Genomic DNA, 25,325 nt, shown 5'->3' with positions numbered 1-25,325 from the left:
GCACTATACTTAACATGAATATTATCGATTTTCGAAATACCGAGAAGTTGATAGATGAATGGGTTGCAACCATCAAGATAGCAGCAACTGCCCTAAAGCTCGACAAGAAAAACTTCATAAAACTTGTTGAGTTGAGCGTAGAGGGATCTATAAAAATCGGATGGGATAATACCCAAAAGATACCAAATCCAACATCCTTGCCGGAGATTCGAAAGGCGTGATAGCAGATCGGTTAGGAAGGCTTATCAAGACACTTAATCGGAGATGGATACTTCGAAGGAAGTAGAGCAAAAAAGGCTAGAGAATATGCACAAGCTCTCTTCAGTCTTGAACTAAGAAGTATTTGCGTGGTACATGAATATAAAGTAGCAGCTCCAATATTCTTCGCAAAGATATGCAGTTCATAGAGGGAAATGTTGATCCAATCATACAAAGTACCTAAAGGACAGCTAGATTCAGTGGCGCGAAAAATGTCTTTCCTTAAAGACAAATTGAAGGATTGGTGTTATCAAGCATCTATCCAGAAGAACATGAAAAGACTAAGAGGTAAAATCAAATAAACTCCTCTCTGTTGTGATAAAAATTAATTTTCAACTATTATAGGAGAATCAAGCAAGCCAAGGAAAAGGAGGAAGCAAAATAGTGACTCCTACCCCAGGAGTTCCAGAAGAATCTTTTCCCGATGGAGATCATGGTGGTCCAAGTCCAAAGCCAGAACATATAAATCTAGACAGAGAACAGGACCAACTAAGGCTTCATCCTAAAGATCTAGACGAATAAATGTAAGATCCACAAAAAGAACTTTCAGAAGAGCCCATACAAAAGCCAATGAAAGTTTCAAAGACTGCAATTGCTGGACCTACGGAGCGAGAGGACATATATCTCCTGACTGCGCAAACATGGTGAATTACAAAAATTTGAAGCCACGAATGACATCTTGGATGCAGTCTACTATGGTGATTTGGTACCCATTTACCAATTCGAAGACCTTTCGTCAGACGAAAGTGTCTACGAGGAAGAAGTAGAGACGAATTTGAATGGATCTTCTACCGATTCAAAATAATTACAATGAGGGAAATAGGCTTCAAATTTCTGAAAGCCTATCAGGATTCTTTTCCAGAATGACGGTGTCAAACAAAACTATGAAAAAAATCATGGGACAAGATTCCAAACTCAGCCCATACGATGGATTTAGGATTGGAGGATTTGGGAAAGTCCTAAACCAGATAGGACTGAACCAAAGAAAGCATCACATAATCTACAAAGTAAGTTCAGGTCAGTTTACTATACTTATAAAACTTACTGGTAATGTGATGGAAATGCAACTGATTTCTAAAGAAGAAATTCTTGAAGAATTAAGTAAGCTTAGAGAAAAAGTAGTTGTTACTATAAAATGGATCCACATAGGGTCTACTGAAGTAGTAATAAAAGTAACTTTTAAGGAAGGAATTGATTTAGAAATACATTCATCGATAATAGATTGAAGAATCAATAACTTAAGAGATGGTTGTCTTGGAACAATGATAGGAAATCTGTATGCAGAAAAATTGATGTTTGACATACATCCTAGGATTGCATACAACCTAGCAGACCAAGATTTCAGTAGAGTCTTAACCCTTTATCAAGATTTTAAGAGAAAAGATCTAATAAAAGAAGCTAACAGACCATATTCTATAACTTATAGAATAGCTTATGCCATTTCCAATACGCATCATTCAGATTTATTTCTTAGGAAAGAGTATATTGAGATTCCTAAAATTTTCAAGGAATTCGCCAAGGTAATGACACCAAATCCTATTAGGATACCTAGAATAGGTGGTGTTGATATCATCATAAAAGATCACCTAGTTTTAGATAGAACACTTAGCTCTAGAACTGAGTTTAGTAGTCGAATGTCCTTTTCGAAAGATAGGATTACAGGCTACAACGAAAAGGAGAAATAGTTATTAAAAGCTTTAACTCCTCAAGAGATTAGGGTAGATAACGTAAAACTTAGATGCCCTGGAAGATGAAAAGAAATACAAGTTATATTTGACATCACCAAGAAAGAAAATTTTTTCCCTTATGATGACCTATATCATTTACAGCAACCTGATGTTGGGAAATATAAAGGCATGTTAGAAATAGTAGGCCATGAAATTTTAGTCGCAGGTGTTGTAGGACAAGAAAACAGGAGTATGACTGGTTAAGTTTCCTCGAAGATCATAAACAATAGGGAAGGAAAGGTAACGGAATGGAATTCAGTCTTGATGGTGTTACCATATAGATTGAATGACAAGTCCCTTTTCTATATACATATCTGTTGGTATGTTGTATGATCAATATAAGACAGAATATTTTGAAGCTTATATTGATTTAGGATCAGGAATTTGTACGGCAAAGCCTGGAGCTTTTCCTAAAGAAGCAAGGGAAACCTTACCCGTTATTGCAGGAAGGGATTTTTCATAAAAAATTCTGATACTCAATAAGGGAATACAAGAAATCAAGATCATGATCGGATGAGCATTTGGATCGCCCTCGTTTAGGGTAAAAACGCCTCCTATTTACTTTCATACAGGTGCCGATATCTTGCAAGGTAACAATTTCATTCAAACATTAGCAAGATCAGCTACTTGCGTTATTTCACTATGAGATTTCAAAAAAAAAAAATTCTTCTAAGTCCACACACTAGAATGATGTGTTCTCCTCATGCTAGCAATAAAGACTATGGAAGAAGGAAGATCAAATGAACGTTATTGATTAACTTCTTTGATCTTCAATGCCTCTTATTTCTGATAAAAACTGATCTTACAGCAAAACTGCAGAAATATATACACGGTTAAAATGAAGAAGAAAAGCTAACTACTTTACCTGCCTACTCTAGCATGGATGTCAGTGTGTAAAAGTGTTAAAAACTAAAAATTGCTAAACAACTAATAAAAGTGTAAAACTGAAGAAACACGATTACAGAAAATAAAATAGAAGCAGAGTGCTGCAGCCTCATCATCGTCAATGGAGCTCTGCTTCTGCTGCAGTTGGGAATTGGATGCATCTTCTATAGCCCCCCCCCCCCTTCAGATGGAGGCGAGGATGAGAGACCCATCTTGGAGAGAAGATGAGGAAAAGCAGGGGAATGAAGAGCCTTGGTGAAAAGGTCGGCCAATTGATCAGAACTGCGGATGTGTGAAGGGGAAATAAAATCGAGCTTAAATTGGTCCCGAACAAGATGCCAATCAATGTTCAAGTGCTTCGTACGCTCGTGAAAAATCGGGTTTGCACTGATGTGAAGCACAGCTTTATTGTCGCACCAAAAAGGAATCGGCAGAGAAACAGGGATATCAAGATCACGGAGCAAAAACGAAACCCAAAGAAGTTCACAAACAGTAGATGCCATACTACGGTATTCAGCTTCAGCGGAGGAACGGGAGACCGTGGCCTATTTCTTCGTCTTCCAAGAAATGAGGGAGGAGCCTAAGAACACACAGAAACCAATAATCGAACGGCGAGAATCCAAAAAAGAAGCCCAAGAAGCATCGAAGTAGGCTCTAAACTGAAAGGAACTAGCAGAAGAGAAAAATAGACCAGATGAAGGAGTGCCCTTAAGGTAGCGAAGAACGTGCAATGCTGCATCCCAATGAGAGCTTCGAGGAGCCTGAAGAAATTGACTTAGTTGCTGGACGGCGAAGGAGATATCCGGGCGCGTAAAACCCAGATAGAGAAGACGGCCAACCAAGCGTCTAAAACGGCCAGGATCAGCAAGGAGACAACCATCGTCAAGAACCAGCTTAAGGCCAATAGGCAAGGGAGTGGGAGCAGGTTTAGCATTAACCATGAAAGCGTCTGATAGGATATCTTGCAAATACTTATACTGCGAGACCAAGATGCCATGTTGGGAACGAGCCAATTCAAGGCCAAGGAAATATTTAGCAGCCCCGAGATTCTTAATTGTGAAAAGACGATGGAGATAATCTTTGACAGATTGAAGAGCAGCAGGAGAAGAGCCAGTTAACAAGATGTCGTCCACATATACCAAAAGGGCCGTATACTCACCTGCAGACCGTTTGATAAATAGGCAATGTTCATGGCAAGATTGACTAAAATCAAATTCAAGAAGCTTGCATGTTAGCTCGAGGTTCCATTGACGAAAGGCTTGTTTAAGGTCGTAGAGGGATTTTTGCAACTTGCATACATGACTAGCCGACATGTCGAGCAAGCCTTCAAGTGGGTCCATGTATACGTGTTCATTGAAGGAGCCACAAAGAAATGTGTTATTTATGTCAAGCTGCATCAGTGGCCAAGATTTGGAAGCTGCCAAAGAGAGAAACACACGAACAGTTACAGACTTAGCAACGGGGGAAAAAGAATCGAAGTAGTCTACCCCCTCAATCTGGTTGTAGCCCTTCGCAACCGAACGAGCTTTGTAGCGATCAATTGAGCCATTCGGCTTGAGCTTCAACTTAAAGACCCAATGTGAGCCAATGGTTTTCTCCCCCGGCGGCAAGGAAGTGTAAGTCCAAGTTCTATTCGCAGCAAGAGCCTATAATTCCTGAGACATAGCTTCCACCCAATGCTCGTCTTTACTCGCCTGGAGATAACTTTTAGGTTCCTGCAAGGCAGACAAGTTGGCAACAAAACATCTATGTGCAGCAGAATAAGAAGAAGGAGTGCAAGAGGTTGCATAATAGGAGCAATTGCAAATGTAATCAGTGAGCCAAGAAGGCTTGGAATGTGTTCTTTGAGACCGACGCAGAGTAGGAGTGGAAGGTGTTGTGACATGAATGAAGTCAAAAGGAGGAGGAGTGGACACAGGTGCATCACAAGGGGTTTCGACATCATCAAAAGGGATAGGAAGACATACCGAATCAGACTTCGAATGAGCAGAATTGAAAGGAAAAGAACTTTCGCGAAATGTTACATCTCTAAAGGCAAAGGAAATATGTCTGTCCAAATCATATACCTTATAGGCATTCTTCGATTGGCAATAACCCAAGAAAAGGCATCTTCAAGCTCTTACATCAAATTAATGCTTGAGGGCTGAGGTGTTCGTGGCAAAATAGAGACAACCGAAGACTTTGATGTGGTTGAGGTTAGGAGGTTTGTTGTAGAATATTTCAAAGAGAGATTTCCAGTGAAGGACGGACATGGGAAGTCTATTGATAAGATAAGTCGCCGTTAAAATGGATTCACCCCAAAATTTTTGAGGCAAATGGGCTTGGAATAACAGGGCTCTAGCTACTTGAAGAACATGCCGGTGCTTGCGTTCGACAACCCCGTTCTGTTGAGGGGTGTACGAACATGATGTCTGATTAATAATCCCATAAGAAAGGAATAAGGACTGACATTGAGAGTTGTTAAACTCGAATCCATTGTCTGAGCGAATGCACTTCACTGAGGTATGAAACTGGGTTTTAACCATAGCAAGGAAGTTGGCTAAAGTTTAATGCACCTGTGATTTGTATCTAAGTAAGAAGGTCCAAGTGGCTCGGCTGAAATCGTCCACAACTATTAGGAAATAATTGCACACCAGTTAGAGAACTCTGATGATAGGGGCCCCAGAGATCAGTATGTAATAATTCGAATATAGAGGTGGAAGTGATGCTACTGGAAGGAAAAGGAAGACGGTGTTGTTTCGCAATAGGACCAATTTCACAGTTCAAGTCACGGGATGGGGTTGTAGTTTTAACATCTGGAATATTTTGCATTACAATGGAGGAGGGATGTCCCAGCCTCAAGTGCCATAAGAAATCAATACAATCATGTGAGGTAAGACATGAAAATTGGTTATTAATACAAGATTGTATCACATTAGAATTAAAGGAGGATTTGTCCACAAAGTACAAATTTCCAGCTTGATTGTCCACTACTATAATTCGCTTACTCTTCAAGTGAGAAACATACAATGAGACGCATGAAACAACACTTCGACAGATAATGAGGAGCAAAGTTTGGGGACAGAGAGTAGATTGAACTTGAAGGAGGGAACCAACAATACATTGGTGAGAATGAAATTTTTATGTAGAGTAATAGTTCCAGTATGTGTAACAGAGTGAGTAGAGCCGTCGAGTAAGTGTACAAGTGTGGGATTTTTAAGAGCTATGAGGTTTTCAAGAAAGCAAGTATTGCCACACATATGGTTAGTCGCTCTCGTGTTCACAATCCAAGAAGATAAAATGTTATTTCTAGAACTAGTAAAGGCAACATTCATACCTGCGAAATCGTCTTCATGAGCCAAGTTCCCTTGCACCTCAGGCTGTACATTGTTCTTCATCAGCCTCATTAACTCTTGCAACAACTCTTCTTTAGTATTGTGTTGCATCTGGTTCTCTGGTCTCGTTATTGTCCCCACATTATAGGCCTTAGTAGATCCCATATCTCTATTTCTCCTCCTCGTGAGTTCCTTATACCAATCAGGTGTGCCGTGGAGTCTGAAGCAAGTGTCCCTGCTATGTCCCATTTTGTTGCAATGCGTACAATGTAATGTGCGTTTGTCAGCATTATATCTCTTTTTATCAAATCTGGAGCCACTTCTAATGTTCAATGCAATGTTCTTAACGTTGTCTGCAAGTTCGACGTGAACTCGCCTCTGCTTCTCTACACTTTGTATTAAGGAATAGGCTTTGTTAACTGTAGGTGTTGGATCCATAACTAAGAGTTGGTGTCTTACACTATCAAATGTGTCATTGAGCCCCATAAGGAATTGCATAAGTTGCGTGAAGGCGGCTGATTCTGCAACTGTGTTCCAAGCGCCACAAGTACATCCGTTACAAGTGCATTGTGGAGTTGGCTTTAGCTCCCCCATTTCATCCCAAAGTCTCTTCATATTCATAAAATACGTGGACAGAGGTAGATTCCCTTGCGTCATAGAGCATATTTCTCGTTGGAGTTGGTACAATTGCGGACCATTACAATCACCATATCGTTGTTCTAAATCGAGCCACAGACTTCGTGACGATTTCGTATACATGAACGCTTCAACAATCTCTCTAGAAATTGAGTTTAATATCCAAGTGGTTACCATGCTATCAACTCTAATCCATTGCTCAAAGTGTGGATCACTAGCGTGCGGTTTTACAGATGATCCGTCAATGAATCCGATTTTCATCTTAGCACGTAATGCTCTTTTGATTCGAAAGCTCCAGTTTAGGTAGTTGTTTCCAGTAAGAGCTGCAGTTACCAGTACCATCCCAGGGTGGTCAGGTCCATGGAGTTGCAGGGCAGAGGCGCCTCTCTGGATCCAGTCGCCGTCGTAGTGGCTGAAGTTGCTACCATTGTTGTTCAACTTCAAGCTCTGTCAAGATCAAATCTGTTAGGTAATCAGTGTCCTTCAATTGAAGACTCTGATACCATGTTAAAAGAAGAAATTCACCAACAAAGTAGCAGAATTCATGGTGAACATTTCAGTGGGAAAAATCAGTTTTTTATTTCTGATAAAAACTGATCTAGTTACAGCAAAACTGTAGAAATATATACACGGTTAAAATGAAGAAGAAAAGCTAACTACTTTACCTACCTACTCTAGCATGGATGACAGCTTGTAAAAGTGTTAAAAACTAAAAATTGCTAAATAACTAATAAAAGTGTAAAACTAAAAAAACACGATTACAGAGAATAAAATAGAAGCATAGTGCTGCAGCCTCATCATCGTCAATGGAGCTCTACTTTTGCTGCAGCTGGGAATTGGATACATCTTCTACATTTTTATTCAAGAATCAAGAAAAACTAGAGAGAGAGAGATCCGAGTGTGTAGAGAGAGGGAGAAGGATGATTCTTTGAAATGTGTTAGATAGGAATGACCTAGTCATATCATATCTATGTAACCACCTAGCATCAATCCCCACCGTCTAAGCAACTAGTGATCGAGTAGAGAGTCCCACTTGGCCATCCTCTTTCCCTGAAGGAGGAGCTCCTCCTTGACCTAGACAAGGTCAAATTTTGATGGACTGGACTTAACAAAATGAAGCCAAGGTCCAATGTTCACTATTTAAATCCAACTTAATTATAAGCCCACTAAACATAACCTCCATGTCCTTTTAATCTAATTAAAAGACTCAAACCCACTTACTTTTAATTTATAAATGCAATTTATGAAATAGACCAAGCACAATTAAATTAATCTAAGATTTAATTAATCCAATCAATCAGATTTTGAGTCATTCATGTGATATCCGTAGGATTTTACACATAATTGTGAGACTAATTGGTCACTATTAAGAAAATTTTAATTTAATTATAAATTATAGGTCATAATTGAAATATAATAAAACTTGAACGGATTAAATTGGAATTTATTATAATATTTGGGAGTAAATTATATTAATTAAAAAAATTAGGAAGGACGCAATGGATAGTTTGAAGAAAATTTAAATTAAATTAAAACAAAAGAAAAAAAATGAAAGAATGAAAAAGACAAAATTGAAAATTGGTGAGTCTCGCGTGAGCCATCACCACCGCCTCAATTGAGGCAAGTATATAAATGTGTGATGTGCACAATCTCTCTAATTCTCTTAACATACACACTAACACGCATTCGCGGAACCGAAAACAGGTATGAAATTTTGATTTTAATTTACATTAATGTAAATAATTATATTATTTAATTAGTTTACTTATTAAATATTATTTATATTGATCGATTTACTATTTAACTGGAGTATTTTATAAATTTGGCTATTTAAATTGGTGACGAATTAAATATCACATTTAATATAAAAGTAATATGGTTGATTCATTAAATTATTAGATTTGTTAGATTTAAATATTATTATAGTTAATTTACACAATTTCATCGCAATGATTAACCAAATATGTAATTCTATGTGTTGTTGTTTAATTAGATTATATAGTAGCGAGGAATTGATAGAAAATTCATAGAAATGTCCTAAAAATTATATTCAAGAAATATTATGTTATTAAAAAGGAAAAATGAGGTTTTTAAAGATAATCTAATTTAGGGATGTTATTACAAATGATAGTTAGAAATATATAAGGGATTCGATTAAAATAATTCTTATTAGTTAGTTGATAATTTAAATATATACTTTGGAAGTTTAGACAGTGTAATCATTTAAATGAAAATAGAATAGATGTTTAGAATTTAATATTAATAAAATATTAAAAGATTGGTGAAAAATATATGAAGATTATATAATATTTTATTTAGAGTTTATGATATTTTATATATATTAATTATACATATAATACTTTATTATAGGACGTGACGACAAAATAGAGGGTTGAGCAATCCCTTGTGTTAACTGAAGCATTTTGAGATTTGAGGTAAGTATAGCTAATTAGATTTATATATTTTTATATGTGTAGTGTTGTATATTTTATATATTGGTTTCTTAGATTTGATCGTGAACTTTGATTTATATTTATATACGTGGATTTTGTATATTGGTTGTTTATATATTTAGTTTTGGACTATTTATTGGATTACTTTAATATCGGTGGAATTGTTACTATGTGTTATATGTGATTGTAATGTATGATTATGTAATCATATAATTGATTGCTACATTAAATCGAATTGGGAAGTTATTACTGAGAAAGTAATTATTATAGAGAATAGAATTATGAAGTTAGTGGTAGTGCTATTGTGAATTGAAATAAAAGATGACGCTTACCTAATTGGGAACATAGTCAATAATTTATGATAACGTAATTGATAATGATGTGGTTGATAATATGATATGAAAAATAAATGAAGTAAGCTAGGTACCATAGCGCGTAGGGTAACGGGGTATTTCGGGTAGTAGGGTGTATCTTGTGCTGTTAGTTATACACTGGGGTAGTGTAGGGATGACATGCTTGTTGTGATGTCTTGTGTTGATATTACTACACACTGGGATAGAGAGTGTGAGGATATTAAATACAATGGATATCCTATGTTGTATATGATATATGATATTGATGGAGATGATGATGGCCGGCAAAACGATTGACTCATGTAATCCGATTAGAGTAAGTAGGCCCCTTAGACAAAAAACAATAACGTCAAATATTTTATCATGGATTGATTTACAGTTGTGGGTATATATTATTTCTTACATCTGTTGTTGCTATATAACAAATATTTGTTAGTTAATGTGATTGCATTGTACGTGACCTGCTGCCTGTGTGTATATACATAGACTGTTAGCTATACCTATTGAGTAGGCAACTCATTCCTTGCCACGTACTTTTCAGAAGATATGTCACACTGATTAGCCACAATTGACTTTGAGTCGTGCCGTTGTTCTTATTAGGTAGGTCAGTTGTGACATCTGAACCCGAGATATTAGGTTGTTTGGTTGTTAAATATTCTAGTCTTTCGTCGGATTTGTGTTTAAAATTTTATACTGTTGGCTGATACGCTATTTCCTTTAAGGGTATGTACATGAGGATCTCTGGTGAGGGTAAATATAAACTTTTGGAGATAACTATTATCTCTTGGTGATATCTATATATTATATTGATAAAATAATTTATTTTACGGGTTGAAAGGAAAATACTTATAGAATGAGTTGTAATTAAGAAAATGATGAAATAGTGATAATTAAATGTAGTGAGTAAGGAGCTACATTGGAGGGTGCTATATCCAATGGATTGGTCTACATAAAATGACCCAATATTTATGCTCTCCAAGAATTAACATAATCTAATTAAATTAATTATCTCTTCTTCTAGAATTAATTCTAAATGAATTCCATCAGATCCTAGTGATAAGTATGTGACTCTTTAGGTTCACCCTCAACTAGTTTGAGCATGTAATTAACACTTTAAATCCAACTTATTTCTAACTAACCAATAATCAGAAATAGCACGTTACCATAGGTGGTCGTCTAGCAATAGTTTGGCACTAGATGAAGGAAGTGGATCGGCCTGGGAAGCGTGGTAGAAGAGCAAAAAATCAAAATTAATGAATTCAAAGAATAAAATCCTGATCAAGAGGTGTACCCTTGATCTTTCCTAGGCGTTTGGTGTAAAATAACATAAAATTACAGGCCCTAGAATTAAAGTAAGAAACCGAGAGGGTGCAACATAAACTAAACCAAAGTCTTACCCTCATCATTTTCTTCAATCAACTGAAAGCACCTCGAAGTGCGAGTTGATCTGCCCGGAAATGCGCAAGCGGACGGCGATAATAAAATGCATAAATTAAAATAAAAACGCAATAAAACCATAGTTCCAATGGATGTATCCTTGGAGTTCCCGAATGCTCAATGTAGGTAATAAAAATAAATGACAATGAAATTAACGGGACTAATGGTTGAATGTAGAAGGAGAGGTGCATAAATCATAAATCAAGAATTACCTTTGATTTGATTTATTGCGAACCTCCTTCATGTGATACGACGCAAGGCTTCAACGTAGAAACACTCTAAAGTTGTGTCCACACCACACCGGTACTTGGGACTTCTCAACTCAATTTTTTAGAAAATAATTGAGGACAAATACACACTAAGTGTGCACAAGACGGTTTGGCCAAGTGGAGTGATTGGAGAGAGGAAAATTATTTTCTTGTTTTGTTATGTATCCATTAGGTATTCCAAATAACTAATATACATATAAATACCTTGTATGGATGCATTAAAATATGTCTAGATTCATTTAACCATCCATAAGATAATAAAATCCTTTATTACAAATAAAGGATCACTAACATGGCACTTTTCAAAAGTGAACTTGTTAGTCAATAATTTCCTTTTCTAATAATTTCCACCAACTTAATTAATGGCTTGGGCCAATCTTAATTAATTAAAATACAAGGCCTAATTAATTAAAGTTCATACTGGTACGGTCTTTCCGTTGACCGTCCGGTCTTAGTATAGGGCATAGAATTGGATGTCGGTTCCCATCCTAGACTAGGAGTCTAGTCTTAATACTTGAAATCGCGTTAGCCAAATTGCTCTACCTAAGAACCTCTTTTTCCTATTTGACCAATTACTATGGCCACACGTTTATAAAGCGTTAACACATCTCGAAGTGCATAGGAGATACCTATGTCATGTTTTGACAGGGGACGGATCCTCTTCTTGGAATTCACCATTCTCACTATATACTTTGAATGCACTAGACAATGCTTATGATGACCATGTCTGAGACACGATCACCTCTCGCACAAATATAAGATACAGTCATCGCATGCACGTGACTGCCGTGATTCCACAAGTCTAAGCACTACTCCCGTACAATCTTGAGAAGATAAAAATGGCTAGGTTTTAGTGTTAGAGTTGTGGAACAATTGGAATCAAATTGGGAGTAAAAGGGAGAAATACCTTATCAACTAGATCACTTCCCTACTCCACCAACTTCCCCAAACTCCTCGACCATCCACAAAAGTTAAACCTTAATAACCATTTTCACTCTCTAAGTTGACCTGGACAAGGTCAACATGGGCTATGCTTGATGCATTAAGACTAGGCTCGATTAATTTCTCCCAACAAATTATATTGAGGCCAATACTAATTTTGTTGGGCTTATGTTTAATTTAATTAAATAAAATACCCAACAAAGAAAGTCCAAGTGAATATTTGATCCAATTAAATATTCACAAACCCAAAACTAGGGATGCAAGGTAAGCCGAGCCGGCTCGTATTTAAGCTCAATCGAGCTCGAGCTCTATACATTGTGTTCGTGAGTTCTCTTTAATTATATATATATATATATATATATTATTTAAGTGCATATTTAATATTATATCAAGTTTATATTTGAAATTCACTATATATTTTGATACTTTTTTGGTAAATAAATATTTAAAATTCATTATCAATTAGAATTCTTAGTTAAGATCTCATATTTTAGTTTAGATGATGTTAAAATATGGTATTTTATATTATATTATCTAAAAACAAGCTTATTAGACAAGTTAGTACATTTTGATAATTTTTTTTGTAAATAAATATTAATATAATGAATATAAATTTTATTGTTATAATTTCAATTCATTACAATAAAATGAATTTATTCACTATATATTATAATAATTATTCCATATCTCATATTTTTTATTTAGTGATATTAAAATATGGCATTATAGTTATCTAAAAAGAAGCTTAATCAACAATTTAGTACATTTTTATAATTTTTTATAAATAAATATTTAATATAATGCATATGAATTTTATCATTATAATTTCGATATCCATAGAACAAAATGCATTTATTTAAAAAAAAAAAATCATCATATATTAGAATTGCTAGTCAATATATCATATTTGTGTTTTTTATGATATTAAAATATGGGACTTTGGTTTATATTATCTAAAAAAAAGCTTAATAAGTAATTTAATACCTTTAGATAATTATTAATTTTGTAATAAATATTTAATATAATGTATATATTTTAGTATTACAATTTCAATGCATTACAACGAAATGCACTTATTCGCTATATATTAAAATTATTCGTCCATATCTTAAAAATAATATTAAAATATGATATTTTAGTTTATATTATCTAAAAGAAAAGCTTAATCAAGGATTTAATATATTTTGATATTTTTTTGTAAATAAGTATTTAATATAATGTAAATGAATTTTATCGTTATAATTTCAATATCTAGTATAACAAAATGCAAGTCAGGATGGCCGAGTGGTCTAAGGCGCCAGACTCAAGTTCTGGTCTTCGTAAGAGGGCGTGGGTTCAAATCCCACTTCTGACATCTGACATTTTTCTTTCTTCACTCCATTACAACAAAAAGCATTTATTTAAAAATTCACCGTATATTAGAATTGCTAGTCAATATATCATATTTTACTTTTAGATGATATTAAAATATGGTACTTTGATTTATATTATCTAAAAAAACAAGCTTAATCAATAATTTAATACATTTAGATAATTATTAATTTTGTAAATAAATATTTAATTAATGCATATATTTTATTGTTACAATTTCAATACATTACAACAAAATGCACTTATTCACTATATATTAAAATTATTAGTCCATATCTTAAAAATGATATTAAAATATGGTATTTTAATTTATATTATCTAAAAGAAAAGGTTAATCAATAATTTAGTACATTTTGATAATTTTTTTTAAATAAGTATTTAATATAATGTATATGAATATTATCATTATTATTTCAATATCAACTACAAGAAAAGGTATTTATTTTAAAAATTCACCACATATTAAAATAGCTAGTCAATATATCATATTTTAATCTTAGTCCTTAGATGATATTAAAATATGGTATTTTGATTTATATTATCATAAAACAAGATTAATCCACAATATAATATGTTTAATTTCCACAACAACATTAAATAAATATATTAGTTATTTCTATATTTGTTAATAAATAAATAAATCAAGTAATTCATTTAAATTAAAATTAAAAATAGAAAAGAAAAAGTATGATTCAGTTTGAGTAAGCGATTGAGAACAAATCTATTGAGAATCTCTCACTCCCTAACCCTCTCTCTCTCTCTCTCTCGCACCAAGTGGAAGAATTTCAAAACTCTAGAATGCCGGCTTCACGTCCGCGAATCCATTGGCACACGACATGCCTTCGCTTCAACTCCACCATTAATAGGTGGATTTTCTTCTTTGTAACTTTTTTTTATAGTTTGTACAAAAAAATTTCTTAGCAAATTTTGCTTTTAAGTTGTTTGATGAAATGTTTGACTGAATTTTTGTTGATTTGTTCGATATGCCTATTTCCCACGTCAAGCTTGGTCGACAATTTGATTGCTTGGAGACCAGATGCAGACATATATAAGGGAAAAATCCAAAAACCCCCACTGTGATAATGGAAATGTTCAAAAAATCCCTTATGAAAATTAAATTATCAATTACCTCCCCTGTGATATAAAATAATGTTCAAAAAACCCCCTCTGCACAGAATTTGGACCACACGCGGTTTGACTGGGAGTGGGCTATTAAAGTACACCTATGGTCCCAAAGTTTTCCAGAATTTTAGCGGTATCTGGTCTCTTATTCATATCTTCTTGCTTATCTCTAATAAACAACCCCTAACGCTCAAAAATTGGCCCAACATGCTTTCGAAATAAATTAAGACCCCATAAATTTATACATTGGTTTAACCGCCTTGCTTCCAGGTATTTCAAGTTCTCGATTTTACGGACTTCTTCCAACCACACTACCACAGCAGATGGTTCGTAAGCACTTAGCTCCTTCAATAACAAAACAGCATAGCTCTATTTCGTTTCCTACCTTAGGGCGTAAAAGATAGGGACTTAATAAAATTTTGGACAAACAAGTTGAACAGAAGCCTTACTTTTATTGAAGAAATACAGAAAATATTACATAGATATTATTCCTCCGTTGGAGGAGACAACTGTTTAGCCTCTCATGGTATAGAGGACTTTACTCGTTGGGAAAACCCCCATAAACTGAAAAATTAAAATACTACAGAAGATTGGAAAAGACTCAGAACTCAAATGCTTTGAAGAGTAGGAGAAGTTTTTCTGATATCCCCCTTCTACTTCATTGCATGTTTATTTATAGGTGTCCGCGGACTTGAAATTCGGACTCCAAACTTGTTTTGTGATGACGTCATTGCGTTCGTCGTCGCCTTGTGATTTCCAGCTGTCGGTCATAATGGTTGTCAGTATGATTTTCAGTTGGATGCTTTTGCTGACTGTTGGCTTTTATTGTTTTCTGTCTACTATCTTATCCTCTCGATTTTTTACATCGTTTAATTTTTACTTCTTTTGATAAAAATTTTTCTCTTTCCCTTGTCTTGGTCCGATTCGGGTTTGTTTTTTGTGACCCGAATCTTTGTTCCGAACAGGGGCTCTTCTTGTTTCTCGCAGTAAGGGCACAAATGGTTATGCCACTGCCCCACATGCAATATGTTGCACGTCTTCATTCTTGTGGCTTCGGTCGCTGGCAGCTTATTTTCCCAAATTAACATCCTCTTTTTCTCGAATAAGCTTTTTGCGAACTTAGTGTTTTTTCCTGTCATGGAATTTAACAGGAACGATCCATTCACTTTGTTTGAGAAGATTTTAAACGGATACTTGACTTTGTCCGTCTCCGTGAAACAGACCCATAAACCCAAAGCTCTTCTGATAGAGATACTATCTTCAGTAATGGCCGATACCAGCGGAGCTTTGCCTGAGGCAGCTTTGATTTTGTTGAAAGCTACCATATCTGGCCTCTGCAGCTTCATGAAATGGAATGCTAGATGAGACCCCTTTTCTGCAGTTTCTGGAGCTACTGAAATGAATTTTATCTCTAGAATGTCGCCTCTCTTTAAGTGGGGATTGTTTTGCCATGAATCAAAGACCGCCCCACTAATCCACTCCAGAAGTTTTGAAATTTTTGGAAAATTCGATGACATAGTGTGAATTGAAGCAAGAGCTCCAAAATCGTACCATTCTCGAACATCTTCTGATTTAGACCCCTCTAACATCCAGACTCTGTTATATTTTCCGAACGTTTCGATAATGGTCTTATCTGGGTTTACTCCTTTGCGGGAAATTAATTTTTTCCACATACGCTGGTAGTCCTGCCAAGCAGAAGAAGATATTAACTCGTTAGTATTAGCCTTAGAGGTGTCTGTCATCGGCCTAAGGCTTATCTCTCCCTCCTTAACCCCGGAGGTGCTGGGTTGATTTGAGTCAACAAGAGTTTGCACTTCTAGAGACTCAATTGTAGCCGTTTCACCACTGTCTGGTGATGGCCTTGTGCAATCAGTACTTGAATTTGACGCTACAGGTCTAGAGCCCTGTACTCTAAAGGCATGTTTTAAGTCATGCTCCCTCAACTCGTGAGTCATCCCCGAAGGTGACGCCTTCCGAATTGGTTCTCGTAAGTCGTTCCATAGCGAGGTGGATGCTAATAAGGAACTCCTTATTGCAACCTAGACAGTGTCTAGATCGGCTCTTTGAATTTGTCCGGCAACTTGGGCATTAACTGCTAGCTGTTCGAACTTTCTGTCAAGCTCCTCAAGGTTTTTCCGAAGGTACCTGAGTCTCAACATGATGGAGTCTGCTTCAGATGCCTCTGCAAGAACGTTTTCATTAGATTTTATAACGACAATATTATAACAATAATATTGGCATTCAACTTCCCATCTGATAATACGAGCTTTCTCTATTTTTTATTCTAATTTATTCTTTAAGAAAGCTTTGACATTAGTATTATCAACTTTTAAAGTAAATTCTTTAGCAAATAAAAATAAAGGCCATCTTTTAAAAGTCTTCCAAACCGCAAAGAATTCTTTCTCGTTGATGTGCCAAACTTTGGCTTGTTGTTCTAAGAACAACCCTCCTGTATATCTATAAAGTTCTTCCCCTGTAGTTTTCTTCTTCATGAGTACTACTACCAATCTGTAATCATTGACGTCTGTATAGACATCAATTCATCCTCGTCCTGCAATATAGCAAGTTTTGGCAGGTTACTGCAAACCTGTTTCAGCTCACGGACCTTTTTTGTGTGGATTTCTTCCTATTTCCACTTTAAACTCTCAGTTTCTTTCAAGAGTGGTCAGAAATCCTTTCTATATCTTGCAATATCCTTAATGAAGATACCTGCAAAATTAACAACTCCCAAGAAGCTCTGCAGATGCTTCTTGTCTTTGAGCATGTTTGGAAAATTGCAGATTTTCTCCACAATATACTCCTGTAACTCAATCCCTGTTTCATCAATAAGAATTCCTAAAAATTCAATACTATTGACAGCAATAGTAGCTTTCTTTTCAGAAAGTACTAAACATTCTCTATAGCATGCATCGAAAAATATCTCAAGATGTTTAATATGTTCTTTCATATTTTTGTATGCAATTAGTATGTCGTCAATATAAACAAACATTTAACTCAAAATAATCTTTGAAAAGATTATCCATTTTTCTTTGAAATATCTGGGGTGTATTAGCTAAACCCATTGGAAGCACATTCCAGATATATTGTCCCTGTGGTGTGGAGAATGCAGTGAATTTCTTTGATTCATTCTCCATCTTAATCTGATAAAAACCAGATTTGTAATCGAATTTAGAAAATACTTTTGCTCCTTTAATGCAATTGATTAAGTGTTCTCTACTAGGAATGTGATAACCATCAAATTCTAATATCTTATTAATACCTTGATAGTTAATAACCAACTTGGGTTTACCTCTCTTAATCTCACCATGGTTTCTTACCAGAAATCTAGGGCTACTGTAGGTAGAGACTCCGGGTTCTATGAGTCCAACACTGATATGCTCTTTGATTATCATCTGCATATTCTTCTTATCCTCCATGTTCATCTTGAAAGGTTTGTATCGAACATACTCGTATTTGTATTCATCTTTGACCTTCAGAGTAGCTTCGATCTTGTTCCTATCCCACCAAGCCAGAGGATTTTCACTGAAGTTCCTCTGGATAAGCCTCTTGAAATTCTCAAGAGAAAGCCTGTTTTCTTGGCTAATGTCTAGCGATTTCATTTCCACTAGTGCTTCTTTAAAGTTCAGAATTTCCTCCTCGTATTCCTTATAGAAGCAATCACTGTCTATGAGTCCCTGCTGCCTGAAAGACAAAAGGATCTTACCATATTTTCTCTTATCCTGCATTTTTGGATGAGTTAATTTGGCATCAAAATCACCACTTTTGCTGCAAAAATTTATTGGCATTATTCTGTTAAATGCCTTTTCTCTTTGCAGCACCTGTATCTCACTACCACAGTTAGTAGTAAAGATTAACAAATTCCTTTGATTATCCTGCATATATCTTGCAAATGTTTGAATGAAATTTTTACCTAGCAAGATATCGGCACCTGTATCATAAAAGTATATAGGAGGTGTTTTTTTCCTAAACCAAGGTGATCCAAATACTCCTCCAATCATGATTTTGGCTTCTCGTATTCCTTTATTGAGTATCGGGATTTTTTGCTAAAAATCCCTTCGTACAATAACGGGTAAAGTTTCCCTTGCTTTCTTAGGGAAAACTCCAAGTTTTGCCGTGCAAATTCCTGATCCTAAATCAATATAAGCTGTAAAATACTCTATCTTATATTGATCATACAACATACCAATAGATATGTATATAGAAAAGGGACTCGTCATTCAATCCTTATGGTAACACCATCAAGACTGAATTGCATTTCGTTACCTTTTCTTCCCCATGGTTTATGATCTTCGAGGAAACTTAACCCCAAAGTCATACTCCCGTTTTCTCGTCCTGCAACACTTGCAACTAAAATTTCATGGCCTGCTATTCTAGCATGCCCTCATATTTTCCAACAACAGGTTGTTGCAAATGGTATAAGTCATCACAAGGAAAAAAAATTTCTTTCTTAGTGATGTCAAATATAACTTGTATTTCTTTACATCCTTCAGGGCATCTAAGTTTACGTTATCTTCCCTAATCTCTTGTGGAGTTAAAGCTTTTAATAACTCTTTCTCCTTATCTCTGTAGCCTGTAATTCTATCTTCCGAAAAGGACATCCGACTACTAAACTCAGTCTTAGAGCTAAGTGTTCGATCTAAAACTGGGTGATTTTTTATAACAATATCAACACCACCTATTCTAGGTATCCTAATAGGCTCTGGTGTCATTACCTTAGCGAATTCCTTGAAAATTCTAGGAATCTCAATATACTCTTTTCTAAAAAATAAATCTGAATTATGCGTATCGGAAAGGGCTGGAGCATCATATGGATGTAAGGGCTGGAGCATGGTCCTTGCCCAAGGTGTATTTTCAGGCACTCTCTTTGGATTCTTTCCTGAATTTTCTTTTAGCCTGGTTCCCACAAATATTGGAGTGACATTAGTGTGGAAATCTGCACTTTCTCTCATCGATTGATCCTGTGGAGGATCATTGGAATATGTACTTCCCTCTGGCGGTAGTAGTGCTGGAGTGATCTTATTTGTTTGGATATTGACTAAATCCACGATCCCGAGTTGGGAAAAGAATTCTGCCAATTCTTGTAGATCTGATAGATTTGCTCTTGTTACCTTCATTATTTTATATATCTGATAAATGCGATAATCAGATCTTCTCTAGACTTTGGCTTCGGAATCTCTGTAGTCTTTCCCTTCTGGTGTAGAAGAGATACTGTTCTAAGGGCGTCCCTGATTCGCTCCTGTCTGGATCTAGATGTCCTAGGGTTCTCCCTTTGATTTCTCTTTAGATCTGTAATTTCTGCTTTCAGATCTGTAAGATCCTTATGTAGATCGGGAAGGATGTTAAGGATTTCGTCTACCTTTTGGCTCAAAGATTCTATTTTCATAGGTATATGGATTAATCTATGTCCATAGTCTTGAACTGTCTTTTGGATCTCCCTCAGATCTTGAGAGATCTTTGATGTATCCGACTCGAGTTCTTTCCAATAAATTATAATTTTTAGAACTGAAATTATGTAGGAATTTACCTGTTCCGCTTCTCCTGGCTGGGATTCTACCATCGAATTCAATGGAGTGTAGACATCTCACCGCATTCCCTGGTAGCACTTGTCGAACTTCAAAATTTCTCAACCATTATTTTTCCTCTTCCGGCATGAGAAGTCTTGGATCAATCCTCTTGAGACCGTTAAAACACTTGTCAAGAATTTCCATGAGAAATTCTCTTCTTTGTATTTCCGTAATCTGAAAATATTCCCTGTTTTCACAGTAACTCGAACTTTCGTTCGGTTCCACTTTTCTCTTAAAGAGTCTCCTCCATTAGTGGATAAATAATATCAAAATATAATATAATCATATATTTCATCAATAAACCTAGGCTCTGATACCATTTTCAAGGCTAGGGGATTAGCACGCGATTAGAGGTGAATAAAGACTAAATGTGCAAAATTTTATGAAATCCATGGGATGAAAATCGTTGACCAGGGCAGTGTGATAATTTATTCATAACACAAGGGTGGTTTTTTATATTAAAATTTTCATAGGGGGGTTTTTGATATTTTCATATATCATAGGGGGTCAAAATGAATTTGACCCGATATATAAGCGTTGATGATATGTAAGAATAGTGTAATATTTGTAACAATTGAATGTTTAATCGAATTATACAGTTGAAATATATTACTTCATTTTTCAAATTATCAATGTGCCTGAGTTTAAAGCTGAGAGTACATGAAGGGTCTTGGTCTACAATTAACCTATGAGGATTCCCAAATGGGAGATTCTTTGTGGCATCGAGTGATAGTTATCTGCAATTTCTGCTGGAAACTTAAAGAGAAACATACATAATTAGAAGTGGTTAATTTTTTATATTATAATTTTTTGGGACATGTGTCAATTTTGTTTTATGAATTCGAAAACACTTTCTCCTGACATATTGTGGATAATAATTAGGATTTATTTGAGTTACTTCTAACTATTTTTCAGGTATGAATTCTGATATGCAAAATAATAATCTTTCACCTTATATTTCTCCTTCTGGAGTAGATTCAACAGATTCAATTTATCAACCTCAGGAGGACGAAATTCAACAAACTATGGATGATACAGATCCGTCTCTCAACTTAAATAATACTGACATGAGCAAAGATACAATGGTGGTTGATAAAGATGAGGAAACTTCATTATGAAGGCCAAAAGACAAAAAACATCAACTGTTTGATGAGAGTTTAAAGATGTTAAGGATGCAGACGGCAATGTAAAGATTTCCTGTAACCACTCGAAGAAGTTGTTCGCTAAAAGGAAAGGTAATCCAACCAGTCACTTGCACAGACACTTGCAACATTGTGCCAATCATCTTAGAGCAAAAGCTATGAAAGAAATAAAACTCAATGCAAACACAACTTGATTTTATGCCGAGAAGTGTTGATCCAGCATTATCCACCTTTACAAGATGGAAAGTTTGACATGGAAGCTATGAAATAGTCACTAGCTAACTAGATACTGATGCATGAAAAGTCTTTCTCTGAAGTGGAAGAAGAGGTTTTTAATTTATTTTGTAGAAGGGAATGCCTGAGTTGAGAGGAGTTTCAAGAACAACGGCAAGGACAAATTATGTCAATGTTTACGAGTCTGAAGAAAAGAAACTGAAGAACTTATTGCACAAAGTAAACAAAAATTAGTCTTACGATTGATTGTTGGAAACTAAAAAATCAGAAGATGGAGTATATGGTGATAACTGGCCATTGGATTGATAAAACTTGGCAACTACAAAAATGTGTACTCAATTTTGTTCACATTCCACCTCCTCGTCGAGGTCTTGAGATTGCTGATGCTATTTGGCGTTGCTTGGAAGATTGGGATATTCAAAAAAAAATTCATACAGTATCAGTTGACAATGCTTCTTCTAATGATTCTGCCATTTACCATCTGAAGATTTATGCACAAAGAAAGAAAAAGCTGCTTTGCCAGGGAAAATTATTTCATGTCAGATGTTGGCTCATATTTTGAACCTCATTGCTCAAGATGGTATTTTTGAAATTAAAAACATTGTTGAAGTGCCACGTGACAGTGTAAAGTATGTTCGGCAATCAAATGCAAGAATTTTGTTATTTTCTGAAATTGTGAAACAATTAAACTTGCCAGAAAGAAAGTTAGTTGATGATTGCCAAACAAGGTGGAACTCTACATATGAGATGTTGTCTACTGCAATCAAGTTCAAGGATGTGTTTCCAAGATTTTCCGCTAAAGATCCACATTATGATGATTGCCCGTGTACTAAAGATTGGGAAAAAGATGAAAAGGTATGTTCGATGTTGGACGTTTTCTAAGATGCAACACACATCATTTCTAGGAGTGACTACCCAACTTCAAACTTGTTTCTAAATGCAGTCAACTTAGTGAAAGTATTATAAGATGAGAAGTCGTTAGATAATGATGGTTTTATTCGAGATATGGTTGAAAGAATGAAAATCAAATTTAAAAAATATTGGGGTGAGACTAATTTTTTTATGTCAATAGCAGTCGTTCTTGATCCGAGGTGCAAGATGAAAGTGCTTGAGTTTTGTTTCCCTAAGCTTTATTCTTCTGAGAAAGTAGAAAGCGAAATTAGCTTTGTTCGCAAGTCCTTGCATGAACTCTATTCTGAATATGCTGTGATGTATAATGATGAAGGTAAGTTGCGTGGGCAAATGCAAAGGGCAGTTCTCAAGGTCAAAGTACTAGTAACATTGGAATATCAAGAGGTTGGTCACAATATGCTAACTTTTCGGAGTCAGTTCAATTTGTTCAGCCTTAAAAGTCAAAACTTGATATGTATCTTGAAGAAAGTAGTTACTCGTTCAAAAAAGACAACAAAATTGGAAAGGAATTTGATGTCTTAGAATGTTGGAGAATTAGTTCGGTCAAGTACAAGGTCTTATCATTTATGGCATGGGATATTCTTGCTATTCCAATCACTATTGTTGCTTCTGAGGCTACTTTTAGTGCCGAAAGTAGAGTGATTGACAAGTACCGTACTTCATTGACTTCAGAAACAGTTCAAGTATTAATGTGTGGAGGAGATTGGTTGAGAAAGCGCTTTGGAGTAAAGAAAAAGACAAAGGTATTATTTCACTGTGATTATTATTTTTAGTTATTTGATTGCAAAAATTGATTGTTGCATGAATCGAATTAGAAAGTTATTACTGAAAGTAATTATTATAGAGAATACAATGATAAAGTTAGTGATATTGTTGTTGTAAATTGAATTAAAAGATGGCGCTTACCTAGTTGGGAACATAGTCAGTGGTTTACGATAATGTGATGGATGATGATGTAGTTGATGATGTGATATGAAAAATAAATTAACTAAGCTAGGTATCACAGCGCGAGGATATTGGGGTATCCGAGTAGTAGGGAATATCATGTATTGTTAGCTACACACTAGGGTGGTGTGGGGATGCCATGCTTGTAGTGATGTCTTTGCTGATATTGCCATACACTGGGATAGAGAGTATGGGAATATCATATACAACGGGTATCCTGTGCTGTATGATATGACAGTGATTCAGATGATGATGGTCGACAAAACTATTGATTAATGTACTCAAATTAGAGTAAGTTGGGCCCTCAGACAATAAACTATAACGTCAAATAGTATGTCGTGGATTGATTTACAGTTGTGGGTATGTATTATTCCTTACATCTGTTGTTGCTATATGACGAATAATTGCTAGTTGATATGACTGCTCTGTACGTGACTTGCTGCCTGTGCATATATATATAGACTGGCTAGCTATACTTACTAAGTAGGCAGCTCATTCCTTGCCATGTACTTTTCAGGAGATAGGTCACATTGACCAGCCACATTGGACTTTGAGTCGTGCCGTTGTTCTTATTAGGTGGGTCAGCTGTGACATCTGAAGTTGGGATTTTTGGTTGTTTGGCTGTTAAATATTTTAGTATTTTGCCGGATTTGCGTTTAAAATTTTCTATTGTTGGATGTCACCTATTTTCCTTTGAGGTTATGTATATGAGGACATTTGGTGAAGGTAAATATAAACTTTTGGAGATATCTATTATCTCATGAGATATTTATATATTTTATTGATAAAATAGAATTTATTTTACGGGTTGAAATAAAATTGCTTATAAAATGGGTTGCAACTAAGGAAAGGATGAAATAATGATAATTAAATGTAGTGGGTAGGGGGTGCTACATTATGAATATTTTCTTCCTGTTTCATATTTAAATTTTTAAGTAATGTATTTCATATGGTACAATAGTCCATATTTTTTAAATTCTAATGTTTCAGGAAAATAGTTAATTGAGCTCGAGCTCGAGCTCAACTCGTGTAAATTGAGCTCGAGCCCAAACCTTTATTTCCTGAGCTCGTCGAGCTCGAGATCAGATTTGCTCGACTTGTTTGCACCCCTACCCAAGACACTTAATTAATTGAATGAATCCAATTCACTTAATTAATTAAGCCCAATCAACCGTAACTAGTCCAACTAATTATTTCTAGCCCATTTATAATTAATGAATCCAACCCACTAATTAATTAGCTCAAGCCTCTTAAATCAATCCAACTACTTTAAAGGTCAAATTCAAAATTTAATTAATCCAATTAACTATAACTAGTTATTTGTGTGTGACTCTTTAGGTTTACCCTCAGCTAGACTCGAGTGTGTGTGATCAGTATAATTAATTCAATCTAATTTAATTAATTATTCTGATTAGCCTATAGCAAAAAATAGTCTGTTACCATGGATAACCTTCGAGAAATAGTCCATATCACGAGAGACTAGGTGAATATTGGTGTGAACATTTAGGCTCCGAGTTCCAGATGAGTACGGTCCTAGTGTAAACTGTCTTCCAGCCTTAGTCTAGGGCATGTAATTATGAATCAATTCCCATCCTTGACTAGGCATATATGCTTTATACTCGAGACACATTACTCTACTCATCGTAGTAGGAAAGTCATGCCCACTCAATCAATCACTATGGCGATAGCACTTAAAAAGTTTAAACCATCTCAAAGCTCATAGGACATCTCGTTGTCATAATATTGACAGGGGATAGATTA

General features: G+C 35.3%; 1 protein-coding gene and 1 non-coding gene across 2 annotated transcripts; both read left to right on the top strand.

The window, feature by feature from the left end:
- The first annotated feature begins 13,544 nt into the window (after positions 1–13,544).
- TRNAL-CAA (transfer RNA leucine (anticodon CAA)) lies at positions 13,545–13,628 on the top strand. Its single transcript has one exon. It is a non-coding gene; the product is annotated as a tRNA-Leu (tRNA).
- A 9,069-nt stretch (positions 13,629–22,697) lies between these two features.
- Positions 22,698–23,840, top strand: LOC148788386 (zinc finger BED domain-containing protein DAYSLEEPER-like). Its single transcript, XM_088880046.1, has 3 exons — positions 22,698–22,932; positions 23,085–23,362; positions 23,676–23,840. Exons 1-3 carry the CDS (start codon positions 22,713–22,715, stop codon positions 23,838–23,840), a joined length of 663 nt encoding a protein of 220 aa, XP_088736172.1. The 5' UTR covers positions 22,698–22,712.
- The last annotated feature ends 1,485 nt before the right edge of the window (positions 23,841–25,325 follow it).

The sequence above is a fragment of the Sesamum indicum genome, linkage group LG4 (genome assembly GCF_026168435.1).
Source record: "Sesamum indicum cultivar Baizhima isolate 11 linkage group LG4, ASM2616843v1, whole genome shotgun sequence".
Classification (NCBI taxonomy): Eukaryota; Viridiplantae; Streptophyta; class Magnoliopsida; order Lamiales; family Pedaliaceae; genus Sesamum; species Sesamum indicum.
Note: the sequence above shows the minus strand (reverse complement) of the source record. Positions and strands in the feature narration are given on the sequence as shown.